Here is a 15,615-nt window from a genome sequence, read left to right as displayed (position 1 = left end):
CCTATACTAAGCCATTAATTCTCTAAGGGCAAAAATAGCCTTCAACTAGCTGCTCCAGCATACAGCAATAAAGATTTGGGGAACTGAACAGCCTGCCTCCACTAAGCAATGTTTTGAAACCCAATCTAATTAGAATGAAATAAAAGCTCTCCAGTTATCACTTTTTCTGTTATAAACAAAATATACATGTTAGATATCTTGAAGGTTATTGACAAAAGCATAACATACTTTTAAAACGATCAATATATTAATGAGAAAGAACACCTGTATGGCAGAAATGGCTAGCTATCCATCAATATTTTGTGTTTCCCCTTCCCGAATGTAGAATTGTTTCTGAGATATGACTTCTAAGATATACATAACGTCCATGAAGATAGTTTTCCTCAATGTAACTTGAGAAGGGTATATATCCCTTCCAACCTGGGGTTAGTAAGAAGTGGATAGGTCTTCTCCAGATTCTCCTCTTAAAAAGGCTGAAAGCAGGTCTGCAGACCTACTAGAGAATGGACTTGAGGATACAGGGAGGGGGAAGGGTAAGCTGGGACAAAGTGAGAGAGTGGCATGGACATATATACACTACCAAATGAAAAATAGATAGATAGTGGGAAGCAGCCGCATAGCACAGGGAGATCAGCTCAGGGAGATCAGCTCCGTGCTTTGTGACCACCTAGAGGGGTGGGATAGGGAGGGTGGGAGGGAGGGAGATGCAAGAGGGAAGAGATATGGGGATATATGCATATGTATAACTGATTCACTTTGTTATAAAGCAGAAACTGACACACCACTGTAAAGCAATTATACGCTAATAAAGGTGTTTAAAAAAAAAAAAAAAGGCTGAAAGCAGTATAATTCAAAGCCTGGGTAGGGCATAGCAGAGCCTCAAGATAAAAGGAACCTGGGCTTCTGACAGAACACTGCCATGACTGGTACATAAAGAAAACAAACACTTTTGTCGTGCTAATCCCCTGAAATTTAGAAGTTAAGGTGTCCACCACTTAATATTAACTAAACTTACATATCTGGTCATTGTTTTTTTTTTAAGTTTTTCCTGAAAATGTTAATGGTAAATGTTAAAAACAGGAAAAGCATAAAAATAGAAGAGGTAAAATAAGCTCTGAATTTCTTTTTCATTTACAACAAGGTTCTCTCTATTCTTAGATTCCAGAAAGGAAGAGTGATTAGATAGCTTAAATTGCTGAGCTTCCCCACAGGCAAGTAGACAAGAAATGATTGTGCTATCTTCTATAAAAATACATTGCCATTTTTGGCTCAGGCTCTCGAACAGCTGATATATTACAAATATTCTTAATTATCTGATACCCTCTCCAACTATTATTAAACTCCCTTCAAGAGATTTTTTTTCAGAAAACCAAGCCCTAACAGCCTAAGGTGGCAAGCATTAAGCAAACACACACACACACACACACACACACACACACACACACACACACACACCCCTTCCATTTCATATTCAACATTTTCTGCAGAAAACAAAATCTTGAGTAAATGACTACTAATTTAATAATATATACCTATGTATACCACAGGTATTGTAAAGTATAATAAGGTATTCCTCATCTACACCAAAATATCTAAGTTTCCAACTTCTCATCCACAAAACGTAAGCTAGATCAGAGGCTTAGCTGGGGCCTACAGATAGACTTCAGTGAGTATATGAGTACCCCAAAGTCACATGCAAATTTTAAATGTGCCTATGTGGGTCTATTACTTTTTCAACAGATTTTCAAGTGTCCATGTCCCAAAAAAGATAGACTGCTAGACCAGAAAAATCAGAAGTAGCTTCTTACTCTACATTTCAATGACTTTTTGATTCTGATTTTCAAACTCTGAAAAACCCTGTGTGATTTTATGCAGTTCAGTTTTTATGCAGTGCAGTAAATACATAAATGGCTATTATGAACCAGACATTGTATCAGATTGGAGCTGGCCAAATGAGGTTGTGCGATCTGTTGTTATAAATAAACTTTTATTGGAACATAGTCACAAACATTAGTTTATTTACAGCTTATGGCTGATTTCACAGTACATCAAAAAAGTGGAAGAGCTGTAACAGAAAAAATATGGCTTGCAAAGCCTAAAATATTTAATAACTGGCCCTTTACAGAAAGTATTTCCTAACCTCCATGCTAGATGATGAAGATCAAAGATGTCTAGGTCACAACTTCGGACCCAGTGGGCAACATAATTTTTAATTTATCTATACCCTAAATATTTCTATTACACCCTGTGTGTGTGTGTACATACATATATTGGGTTGGCCAAAAACTTTGACTGGTTTTTTCCGTAAGATGACTCTAGTAGCGCTTAGTTGTCATTAACTTCATTTGAAACAATTTTGTTAAAACTGTATTGTGACAGCTGTCATATCAGTATGCATTTTTAAAAAATAATCAGAATTGGTGAATTTTTGTGTAGCCATTTTGATACTGAAGATGAAAGGAAAAGAGCAACATTTTCGGCATATTATGCTCTATTATTTCAAGAAAGGTAAAACACAACTGAAACGCAAAAAAAGATTTGTGCGGTGTATGGAGAAGGTGCTGTGACTGATAGCACGTGTCAAAAGTGGTTTGCGAAGTTTTGTGCTGGAGATTTCTCACTGGACCATGCTCCACAGTCGGACAGACCAGTTGAAGTTGACAACGATCAAATCAAGACATTAATTGAGAACAATCAATGTTATACCACATGGGAGACAGCCAACATACTCAAAATACCCAAATCGCCAATTAAAATCATTTACACCAGCTTGGTTATGTAAATTGCTCTGATGTTTGGGTTCCACGTAAGTTAAGCAAAACAAAACTTTTTTTTTCTTTTTTAAATTTTTGAACTTTATTTTTTTTAATACAGCAGGTTCTTATTAGTCATCCATTTTATACACATCAGTGTATACATGTCAATCCCAATCGCCCAATTCATCACAACACCACCCCCACACTCCCGCAGCTTTCCCCGCTTGGTGTCCATACATGTGTTCTCTACATCTGTGTCTAAACTTTGGCCCTGCAAACCAGTTCATCTGTACCATTTTTCTAGGTTCCACATATATGCATTAATATATGATATTTGTTTTTCTCTTTCTGACTTACTTCCCTCTGTATGACAGTCTCTATATGCATCCATGTCTCTACAAATGACCCAATTTCGTTCCTTTTTATGGCTGAGTAATATTCCATTGTATATATGTACCACATCTTCTTTATCCATTCATCTATCGATGGGCATTTAGGTTGCTTCCATGACCTGGCTATTGTAAATAGTGCTGCAGTGAAGATTGGGGTGCATGTATCTTTTTGAATTATGGTTTTCTCTGGGTATATGCCCAGTAGTGGGATTGCTGGGTCATATGGTACTTCTATTTTTAGTTTTTTAAGGAACCTCCATACTGTTCTCCATCGTGGCTGTATCAAGTTACATTCCCACCAACAGTGCAAGAGGGTTCCCTTTTCTCCACACCCTCTCCAGCATTTGTTATCCGTAGATTTTCTGATGATGCCCATTCTAACTGGTGTGAGGTGGTATCTCATTGTAGTTTTGATTTGCATTTCTCTAATAATTAGTGATGGTGAGCAGCTTTTCATGTGCTTCTTGGACATCTGTATGTCTTCTTTATTGAAATGTCTACTTAGGTCTTCTGCCCATTTTTGGATTGGGTTGTTTGTTTTTTCACTATTGAGCTCCATGAGCCGTTTATACATTTTGGAGATTAATCCTTTGTCCGTTGATTCATTTGCAAATATTTTCGCCCATTCTGATGGTTATCATTTTGTCTTCTTTCTGGTTTCCTTTGCTGTGCAAAAGCTCTGAAGTTTCATTAGGTCCCATTGTTTATTTTTCTTTTCATTTCCATTACTCCAGGAGATGGATCAAAAAATATCTTCCTGGGATTCCCTGGTGGCGCAGTGGTTGAGAATCTGCCTGCTAATGCAGAGGACACGGGATCGTGCCCGGTCCGGGAAGATCCCACATGCCGCGGAGCGGCTGGCCCCGTGAGCCATGGCCACGGAGCCTGTGCATCCAGAGCCTGTGCTCCTCAATGGGAGAGTCCACAACAGTGAGAGGCCCACATACCACAAAGAAAAAAAAAAAAAACTTCCTGTGATTGATATCAAAGAGTGTTCTTCCTATGTTTTCCTCTAAGAGTTTTATAGTGTCCAGTCTTACATTTAGGTCTCTAATCCATTTTCAGTTTATTTTTCTGTATGGTGTTAGGGAGTGTTCTAATTTCATTCTTTTACATGTAGCGGTCCAGTTTTCCCAGCACCACTTATTGAACAGACTGTCTTTTCTCCATTGTATATCCTTGCCTCCTTTGTCATAGATTAGTTGACCATAGGTGCATGGGTTTATCTCTGGGCTTTCTATCTTGTTCCATTGATCTATGTTTCTGTTTTTGTGCCAGTACCATATTGCCTTGATTGCTGTAGCTTTGTAGTATAGTCTGAAGTCAGGGAGTCTGATTCCTCCAGCTCTGTTTTCTTCCCTCAAGACTGCTTTGGCTATTCGGGGTCTCTTGTGTCTCCAAACAAATTTTAAGATTTTTTGTTCTAGTTCCATAAAAAATGCCCTTGGGAATTTGATAGGGATTGCACTGAATCTGTAGATTGCTTTGGATAGTAGAGTCATTTTCACAATATTGATTCTTCCAATCCAAGAACATGGTATATCTCTCCATCTGTTGGTATCATCTTTAACTTCTTTCATCAGTGTCTTATAGTTTTCTGCATACAGGTCTCTTGTCTCCCTAGGTAGGGTGTATTCCTAGGTATTTTATTCTTTTTGTTGCCATGGTAAATGGGAGTGTTTCCTTAATTTCACTTTCAGATTTATTCATCATTAGTGTATTGGAATGTAAGAGATTTCTGTGCATAATTTTGTATCGTGCAACTTTACCAAATTCATTGATTAGCTCTAGTAGTTTTCTGGTGGCATCCTTAGGATTCTCTATGTATAGTATCATGTCATCCGCAAACAGTGACAGTTTTACTTCTACTTTCCCAATTTGTATTTGTTTTATTTCTTTTTCTTCTCTGATTGCAGTGGCTAGGACTTCCAAAACTATGTTGAATAATAGTGGTGGGAGTGCACATCCTTCTCTTGTTCCTCATCTTAGAGGAAACACTTTCAGTTTTTCACAATTGAGAATGATGTTTGTTGTGGGTTTGTCATATATTGCCCTTATTAGGTCGTGGCAGGTTCCCTCTATGCCCACTTTCTGGAGAGTTTTTATCATAAATGGGTGTTGAATTTTGTCAAAAGCTTTTTCTGCATCTACTGAGATGATCATATGGTTTTTATTCTTCAGTTTGCTAATGTGTGTATCTCATTGATTTACGTATATTGAAGAATCCTTGCACCCCTGGGATAAATCCCACTTGATCATGGTTTATGATACTTTTAACGTGGTGTTGGATTCTGTTTGCTAGTATTTTGTTGAGAATTTCTGCATCTATATTCATCAATGATATTCGTTGTAATTTTCTTTTCTTGTAGTATCTTTGTCTGGTTTTGGTATCAGAGTGATGATGGCCTCATAAAATGAGTTTGAAAGTATTCCTTCCTCTGCAATTTTTTGGAAGAGTTTGAGAATGATGGGTGTTAGCTCTTCTCTAAATGTTTGATAGAATTCACGTGTGAAGCCAAATGGTCCTGGACTTTTGTTTGATGGAAGATTTTTAATCACAGTTTCAATTTCATTACTTGTGATTGATCTGTTCATATTTTCTATTTCTTCCTGGTTCAGTCTTGGAAGGTTATACCTTTCTAAGAATTTGTCCATTTCTTCCAGGTTGTCCATTTTATTGGTACCGAGTTGCCTGTAGTAGTCTCTTAGGATGCTTTATATTTCTGTGGTGTCTGTTTAACTTCTCCTTTTTCATTTCTCAGTTTATTGATTTGAGTACTCTCCCTCTTTTTCTTGATGAGTCTGGCTAATGGTTTATCAGTTTTGTTCATCTTCTCAAAAATCAGCTTTTAGTTTTATTCATCTTTGCTATTGTTTTCTTTGTTTCTATTTCATTTATTTCTTCTCTGATCTTTTTGATTTCTTTCCTTCTGCTAACTTTGGGTTCTGTTTGTTCTTCTTTCTCAAGTTCCTTTAGATGTAAGGTTAGATTGTTTACTTGAGATTTTTCATGTTTCTTGAGGTAGGCTTGTATAGCTATAAACTTCCCTCTTAGAACTGCTTTTTCTGCATCCCATAGGTTTTGGATCATTGTGTTTTCATTGTCATTTGTCTCTAGGTATTTTTTGATTTCCTCTTTGATTTCTTCAGTGAACTATTGGTTATTTAGTAACGTACTGTTGAGCCTCCATGTGTTTGTGTTTTTTACATTTATTTCTCTGTAATTCATTTCTACTCTCATAGCATTGTGGTCAGAAAAGATGCTGGATATGATTTCAATTTTCTTAAATTTACTGAGGCTTGATTGGTGACCCAGGATGTGATCTATCCTGGAGAATGTTCCATACACACTTGAGAAGAAAGTGTAATCTGCTGTTTTTGGATGGAATGTCCTATAAATATCAATTAAATCTATCTGGTCAACTGTGTCATTTGAAGCTTCTGTTTCCTCATTTATTTTCATTTTGGATGATGTGTCCATTGGTATAAGTGAGGTGTTAAAGTCTCCCACTATTATAATGTTACTGTCGATTTCCTGTTTTGTAGCTGTTAGCAGTGGCCTATGTAATGAGGTGCTCCTAGGTTGGGTGCATATATATTTATAATTGTTATATCTTCTTCTTGGATTGATCCCTTGATCATTATGTAGTGTCCTTCCTTGTCTCTTGAAACATTCTTTATTTTAAAGTCTATTTTATCTGATATGAGTATTGCTACTCCAGCTTTCTTTGGATTTCCATTTGCATGGAATATCTTTTTCCATTCTCTCACTTTCAGTCTGTATGTGTCCCTAGGTCTGAAGTGGGTCTCTTGTAGACAGCCTAAATATGTGTCTCATTTTTTTTATCCATTCAACAAGCCTGTGTCTCTTGGTTGGAGCATTTAATCCATTCATGTTTAAGGTAATTATGGATATGTATGTTCCTATTACCACTTTCTTAATATTGGGGGGTTTGTTTTTGTACATCCTTTTCTTCTCTTGTGTTTCCCACTTAGAGAAGGTCCTTTAGCATTTGTTGTAGACCTGGTTTGGTGGTGCTGAATTCTCTTATCTTTTCCTTGTCTGTAAAGCTTTTGATTTCTCTGTTGAATCTGAATGAGATCCTTGCTGGGTAGAGTAATCTTGGTTGTAGGTTCTTCCGTTTCATTACTTTAAGTATATCATGCCACTCCCTTCTGGCTTGTAGAGTTTCTGCTGAGAAATCAGCTGTTAACCTTATGGGAGTTCCCTTGTGTGTTATTTGTCGGTATTCCCTTGCTGCTTTCAGTGATTTTTCTTTGTCTTTAATTTGTGCCAATTTAATTACTATGTGTCTCAGCATGTTTCTCCTTGGGTTTATCCTGTATGGGACTCTCTGTGCTTCCTGGACTTGGACAGCTATTTCCTTTCTCACGTTAGGGAATTTTTTGACTATATTCTCTTCAAATGTTTTCTCTGGTCCTTTCTCTCTCTCTTCTCCTTCTGGGACCCCTATAATGCAAATGTTGTTGCATTTAACATTGTCTCAGAGGTCTCCTAGACTGTCTTCATTTCTTTTCATTCTTTTTTCTTTATTCTGTTCCGTGGCAGTGAACTCCACCATTTTGTCTTCCAGGTCACTTATCCGTTCTTCTGCCTCAGTTATTCTGCTATTGGTTCCTTCTAGTATATTTTTCATTTCAGTTATTGTACTGTTCATCTCTGTTTGTTCTTTAATTCTTCTAGATCTTTGTTAAACATTTCTTGCATCTTCTTGACCTTTGCCTCCATTCTTTTTCCGAGGTCCTGGATCATCTTCACTATCATTATTCTGAATTATTTTTCTGGAAGGTTGCCTATCTCCACTTCATTTAGTTGTTTCTCTGGGGTTTTATCTTATTCCTTCATCTGGTACATAGCCCTCTGCCTTTTCATCTTGTCTATCTTTCTGTGAATGTGGTTTTTGTTCCACAGGTTGCTGGATTGTAGTTCTTCTTGCTTCTGCTCTCTGCCCTCTGGTGGATGAGGCTGTCTAAGAGGCTTGTGCACATTTCCTGATGGGAGAGACTGGTCGTGGGTAGAGCTGGCTGTGGCTCTTGTGGGCAAAGCTCAGTAAAACTTTAACCTGCTTATCTGCTGATGGGTGGGGCTGGGTTCCCTCCCTGTTAGTTGTTTGGCCTGAGGCGACCCAACACTGGAGCCTATCAGGGCTCTTTGGTAGGGCTAATGGTGGACTCTGGGAGGGCTCACACCAAGGAGTACTTCCCAGGACTTCTGCTGCCAGTGTCCTTGTCCTCACGGTGAGACACAGCCACCCCCTGCCTCCGCAGGGGACCTTCCAACACTAGCAGGTAAGTCTGATTCAGTCTCTTATGGGGTCACTGCTCCTTCCCCTGGGTCCTGATGCACACATTACCTTGTGTGTACCATCCAAGAGTGGAGTCTCTGTTTCTCCCAGTCCTGTCAAAGTCCTGCAATCAAATCCCACTAGCCTTCAAAGTCTGATTCTCTAGGAATTCCTCCTCCCGTTGCCAGACCCCCAGGTTGGGAAGCCTGACATGGGGCTCAGAACCTTCATTCCAGTGGGTGGACTTCTGTGGTATAAGTGTTCTCCAGTTTGTGAGTCACCTACCCAGCAGTTATGGGCTTTGATTTTACTGTGATTGCACCCCTCCTACCATCTAATTGTGGCTTCTCCTTTGTCTTTGGATGTGGGGTATCTTTTTTGGTGAGTTCCAGTGTCCTCCTATCGATGATTGTCCAGCAGCCCAGCAGCTCATTGTGATTCTGGTGTTCTCACAAGAGGGAGTGAGAGCATGAAAAAAACCTTCTTGACCATATTTCCACATGTGTTTCCCTACTGAAACGTAATGAAAACGTTCCGTTTTTAAAACAAATTGTGACAATCAATGAAAAGTGAATACTGTACAATAATGTAGAACAGAAGAGATCATGGGGCAAGAAAAATGAACCACCACCACCACACCAAAGGCCAGTCTTCATCCAAAGAAGGTGATGTTGTGTATATGGTGGGATTGGAAGCTCCTCTATTATGAGCTCCTTCTGGAAAACCAAACCATTAATTCCAACAAGTACTGGTCGCAATTAGACCAACTGAAAGCAGCACTCGACGAAAAGCATCCAGAATTAATCAACAGAAAACACATAATCTTCCATTAGGATAACGCAACATTGTGTGTTTCTTTGATGACCAGACTAAAACTGTTACAGCTTGGCTGGAAAGTTCTGATTCATCCGCCATATTCACCTGACATTGCACCATCAGATTTCCATTCATTTCAGGCTTTATAAAATTCTCTTAATGGAAAAAATTTCAATTACCTAGAAGACTGTTCTTTGCTCAAAAAGATAAGTTTTGGAAAGATGGAATTATAAAGTGGCCTGGAAAATGGCAGAACATAGTGGAACAAAACTGAATACGTTGGTCAATAAAGTACTTGGTGAAAATGAAAAATGTGTCTTTTATTTTTGCTTAAAAACTGAAGGAACTTTTTGGCCAACCCAATACATATATTCTGAGTAACAGGGTAAGGAGAAAAAAAGGGAAGAGACAATTACATGACAAAATCAAGAAAGAGGAAGCTATGCACTAGAACACAAAATTTATCTGAACTTCCTAGCAAATAAGTAGGAAAAAACTTTAATGAAAAAATATTTAACAAGATAAAACATATCCTTTAATTAAGAGGTCCTGAATAAATTAAAGGACAATACCCTTAAAGCCATTTTAGAGAAAATGCAGAAGCAGCCCACAAAAGGCTGGCTTCTTACAATGACCTTCAACAAAACCAAAGGTTGTACACTTCAGAGAGCATAGGACTAAATAATCCAGGTATGTAGCTTAGAAGTAATCTCACTTCTAAGCTAGATAAAGTACAGAGAATACTGAGGAAAAGCATGAATGAAGAAAGAAGGAAATGAAACATCCTTAAACTTTCTCTCTAAATAGGAATTGTCAACATATCTTACTGAGTATCCTAAGCCCACAATTCAAAACTGTTATTAAAAGTAACTGAAGGTTCTGGCCTATATATCATTAACTGAAAGAAAATGTATATGGTTCAAATCAGTCAGATTCAAACTCTTTTGACCTCTCTCCCAGGAAGAAATATTACATCATAACCCAGCAAAGCACACATATACGCATAAGTTTCTTGAAATACGATTAACCTTTACTACATGCCCCACACTATATGGTTTTCTACTCTATGCTACATATTTTTTAAATGCTTGCCATGACCCACTAAATTGCTTTCACAATGCACTCACTGGTCAGGATGCATAATCTGAAAAAGACTGTTCCAGATAACAAGACGAGAAATTGCAAAGAAAATATAAGATATCGACTTGTGTTTCTTTCCTATTAGAGGGGTGCCCATCCTTCAAGATATAGAACAAACAACTATTTGCAACACCAAAACTTTTCTCAAAAAGCATCTCTGAATCAATGTAAATGTTTGAACTCCAAAATTATAACCACAGATGCTGGAAGAAATAACTCTGCCCTAGAAAATTTTGAGAACAGGAATTCATCTCTACCATGAAAGAACCTTAATATAGGTTCTTTCCAGGTAAGATAACATTGACAGAAATGAGTCCTCAAATAATCATATGAGGTAATCTTGAAATAAAAGGATTTACCATTATCCAACTGGACTGTCAAATTATTCTTTTTTTTTTCCTTTGGCAATATTAAGTTTAGCTGCTCTGCCTTCCAGTAATTGTCCAACAAGTTCAGTTACTTCCTAAAGCAACTCCTTTAACTGTGATTTTTGTCACAGCATAAAAGAGGATATGAGTCCTGTTAGGTAAGGCAGAAAAGCACCTGTTAATCCAAAAGCTACCTCAGGTAGTTCAGTAGAACACAGCTCTGTTTCATGCCCCTAAAAATAGGATGTTTTATGTTACATTTATTCTTATGTTTTATGCTCCTAAAAATAGGTCAGTTCTCCCAATCCAGAATATCAGTATAAATTCCAATACAGTCTCTAAAGAATCATTAAAAGTCTGGGACCTGTTTTAAGTACATGCAAGTTAGCCCACAGAAGATTAGCCCACAACTGACAAAAGCTTTAAATTTTTCTTAAACAAGTTCTTTCTTAAAAGAAAAAAAAAAACTGTAATAAGACTCAACAGTTAAACCTAAAACTGATTATTCTTTGCCAGGATACTGATGGAGAGAGTTGTATACAATGAGCTGGCTTAGGAAGTTTTAAGGGGATATGTAGCCAGAAATTTGGAGGGGTAAAGGGGTTGCCCATCTCATAAATAAGAATAAGCTATAGTTTAATTTACAGTTTAATTAGATTCACCAGGTGTTTCTCCCAAGGATTTAATAATTATGAAAAGAATTTAGAAAGCTCTTTAACCATCATAACTACTCTAAGTAGAATTAGAAACATTCAGAAGTAAAATAACTTCTTCTGGCACCTTCTCCAGCCATAGCAATTAATCTATTTATTCTAAGGCCAGAGAGAATACTGAGATCTGTTAGGTAAAGCTCCTAAGAACACAAAGCATCAGCATTAACATCACTATAACACCAATTAAATATGTTCAATTCAAATGTAATTTAGAACCTATATTTGAGGGAGGAGGGCTATGAAATGATGTACCTAGTGGCAGCCTCTTACAAGTAAAGTAGATGGTGCCAGAAGACTGTCAAAAATTAACAGGTTTGAAACTGGGTTGAACTTAGGTTGAAACGAGCTTACAAACCTTTGGGGCAGAAAACAACTGTATACCAATGTCAGCTATATCTCAAAAAAAAGAAGTAACTGATAAATAAAATCGAAAGAGAAGTGACTGATAACTACTAACTGTAAAAAGGCAGCAATGCACTTTGGCCACAGAGCTGACATGTAACAATCATTGTATTTTTTCCTTCATTAAACATTTATCAAGGAACTGTTATTTGTAAGCCACTACTCCTCCAAATAAATAAAAATTTCAGTTTCCCTTGTTTATCAAGAAGCAAGAGGAAGAAAGAGACTATAAGTAGGAGTCAGAGGCAAGCAAGTTTTTGCTTGGAGAGGATATAAGAGAGCAACTATGCTCCAATAAAAATGTTTTTTAAAAAATCCCAGTTATCATCTTAAAATGTAAAAAAAGATTTGGGTCTCCTTAGGTGTTGATTTTGCATCAGATAAATTAGCCTGTTTTCAGAGTTCTCTGTGAGTGAAAACAGGATTGGGATCCACCTTTTAGGTATTGGAACTAATATAACTAAGGAAGAAAGTCCTCAGTCCCCAAGAAGAGCTGACTTCCAACCCTCTTCTCTGTTTCCCTGATGACAACAAATAGCTATAAGATCATGAGTGTAATGAAGAAATAAACAGAAACATTAAAAAAAAAACAGAAAAAGAATGAAATACCTGCACCGACACTTTGCTCTGCAAAATCACCACATGGAAAAGACTATAACTATTATACAAACATTTCAAGCAATACAGAGCTAACTTAAATTTCTGGGAACTTTTTATACAATGATAAGATTTATTATTTAACTTAATGATGTAATGAGTGCTTATCTTACCCAGAACAATATGTCTCCTTTTTATTTAATGTGAAATGCTGTTAAAAGCATCAGATGTGCACTAGTGTTCCATGAAGATGTATTTGATTCCTGACCTTTAATCTAGGAAAAATTTAAGGGAAAGGGTCCTGATATATGATCCCTTGCATAGGGACAAACAGCAGCAAAGTAAGAACAATGTATTAATTATTGGGATTTGTCCTTTAATCATCCTCAAGAGATGATTAGAATCTGAGACAAGAAATGAAAGGAATTATATATATAATTGAAGTGATGAAGCTTTTAATCTGGAGATTGGAAGCTGTCTGAAATGATCTGTGTTATTTTGTTGTTTAGATCAGTGATTCCTATACTTACAGATGAGTAAATTTTAAGACAAAAATATATTCAAGTAACTGTCATTCAGTCACCCACCTTTTAATCTTAAAGGACTAAATAGAAAAAAATAAATAAAATGAAAGAAAGAAACTTAATGAATAAACCTAGGGCAAAAGAGCATCAAAATTTGAATGAGTCCAGAGCCCTCACAAATGTCTTTCAATCTGTTCTGATGTCATGCAGCAAATCTACATATATTTTAAATACTTTATGACACTAAAAAATATGGAAAATATATATTCTACAAAGGGCTACAACAATGATTAATAACAATCAAAATTTTGTTTTTATCAATGCCCTTAGAAGTTACCTGGTGGTGGGACTTCCCTTGTGGTGCAGTGGTTAAGAATCTGCCTGCCAGGGACATATATACACTATCAAATGTAAATTAGATAGCTAGTGGGAAGCTGCCGCATAGCACAGGGAGATCACCTCTGTGCTTTGTGACCACCTAGAGGAGTGGGATAGGGAGGGTAGGAAAGAGGGTGATGCAAGAGGGAAGAGATATGGGAACATATGTATATGTATAACTGATTCACTTTGTTGTAAAGGAAAAACTAACACACTATTGTAAAACAGTTATACTCCAATAAAGATGTTTAAAAAAAAAAAGAATCTGCCTGCCAATGCAGGGGACACGGGTTCAAGCCCTGGTCCAGGAAGATCCCACATGCCATGGAGCAACTAAGCCTGCGCGCCACAACTACTAAAGCCTGCGTGACGCAACTACTGAGCCCACATGCTGCAACTACTGAAACCCATGCACCTAGAGCCCATGCTCCACAACAAGAGAAGTCACGGCAATGAGAAGCGCGCGCACAGAAACGAAGACCCAATGCAGCTAAAAATAAACCAAAATTAAAAATAAAAAAGAAGTTACCTGGTGGCAAATCAGGATCTGTGGGAGCAGCCTGCTGAATTCTTCGGGGTTTAACTGATGATTTTGTGTTCTCAGTAGTACTACGGTTGGTAGAATTAGAACCACAGCTTTCATGGTCATCCTATTTTTATTTTGAAAAAAGAAAAGTATCAGTCACCATTCAAGAATTTTTAAAAGTTTTGTTGAATGTATTCAGGTTACTAAAATGTGATAAGATAGACTCTTCAGGGTTTTTTTTTTAGCTCTAAAAATCTATGTAACTAAAATTTTTCCTAATTTGCATTCTTTTTTTTTTTTTTGTGGTACGCAGGCCTCTCACTGTTGTGGCCTCTCCCGTTGCGGAGCACAGGCTCTGCAGCCATGGCTCACGGGCCCAGCCGCTCCGCGGCATGTGGGATCTTCCCGGACCGGGGCACGAACCCGTATCCCCTGCATCGGCAGGCGGACTCTCAACCGCTGCGCCACTAGGGAAGTCCCTTAATTTGCATTCTTAAACACCATTTTAAAACTAAGTAGTAGTTTAAAATCATAAATTGTCTATTTCTTTAGTTGGCATCAAAAGAAACCACTTGATAATGACCAAAAAAATTCTTATATATGGTTTTAGCAAAAGAAAAAATTCAATGGAAGCTTTTAAACATTTTCCATTTGAAAATGCAAAACAAATGGAAAAGGTCTTAATATTCCCCTATTTGTTTATATGTTAAGACCCTTACTATTTTGTGAGTTAAATTAAGAATCCAAGCTGTCTTTTTAATCACCTTTAATGATTAATCTTAATAATCCTCAGAAATCTTGGCATCCTATTTAACACTGTTCACTGAGTTGAATATTGTTTAGATTAGATACAAGGTTTAACTGAGTTTTGATATGGATAACATAAAAACTTCAAAAAAATCATACTTTTTTTTTTTTTTTTTTTTTTTTTTTTTGCGGTATGCGGGCCTCTCACTGTTGTGGCCTCTCCCGTTGCGGAGCACAGGCTCCGGACACGCAGGCCCAGCGGCCATGGCTCGCGGGCTTAGTTGCTCTGCGGCATGTGGGATCCTCCCGGACCAGGGCACGAACCCGTGTCTCCTGCATCGGCAGGCGGATTCTCAACCACTGCGCCACCAGGGAAGCCCCATACATATTTTTGAAATTTATACAATGCAAATGAGTACTCTTTTCCTGACTTGATTCAACAAACATTTATATAATGCTTTTATGTGTTAATTGCTGGATTTACAAGGGCAAATTAGATATAATATCTGTCCTCAAAGATTTCAGAATCTATTTAAAACTTATATAACCAGTCTACAAGAGTACTTTTTTGTTTGTTTTCAAGTAATAGGAACACGAAGAGTCATTCTATTTGGAAGAACTAGAGAGATGAGGCCATTAAAACTGAGTGTAGAAATGTTTTAGGTTAAGATTGGAGGCTAAATAGGGGGAAAACTATAAACAGCACATGTAAGAATAATGATTAGTCCAAAAAAGCCACAGTATACAATGTTTAAGATGGGAGAACAATACCAGAAGCTAAAGGCATGGACTAGTTCAATAAAAATGAGGTCACATTAAGAACCACAGAGATGTTAACACTTAAGATTTGGTAATTAGGAGGGTGCCAATAACCAAAGGGAAAAAAAAAAAGGACATTTAGTAATTGCAGTAGAGGGACAGGAGTGGAAGAAGTAAAAGAGTAGTTCAAA

General features: G+C 37.3%; 1 protein-coding gene across 11 annotated transcripts in view; it reads right to left on the bottom strand.

Moving 5' to 3' along the window:
• Positions 1-15,615, bottom strand: part of VPS13B (vacuolar protein sorting 13 homolog B) — a 774,679-nt gene that overhangs the window by 718,179 nt on the left and 40,885 nt on the right. For all 11 annotated transcript variants that reach the window (XR_010837425.1, XM_067017180.1, XM_067017176.1 and 8 more), the window contains exon 4: positions 13,922-14,042. Coding sequence is in view for 10 of the 11 variants with exons in the window: in XM_067017180.1 (XP_066873281.1) it covers positions 13,922-14,042 (121 nt within the window). In the remaining variant the exon portion in view is untranslated. The remainder of the gene's footprint in view (positions 1-13,921; positions 14,043-15,615) is intronic.

Source organism: Kogia breviceps, chromosome 17 (assembly GCF_026419965.1).
Source record: "Kogia breviceps isolate mKogBre1 chromosome 17, mKogBre1 haplotype 1, whole genome shotgun sequence".
Taxonomy (NCBI): Eukaryota; Metazoa; Chordata; class Mammalia; order Artiodactyla; family Physeteridae; genus Kogia; species Kogia breviceps.
Note: the sequence above shows the minus strand (reverse complement) of the source record. Positions and strands in the feature narration are given on the sequence as shown.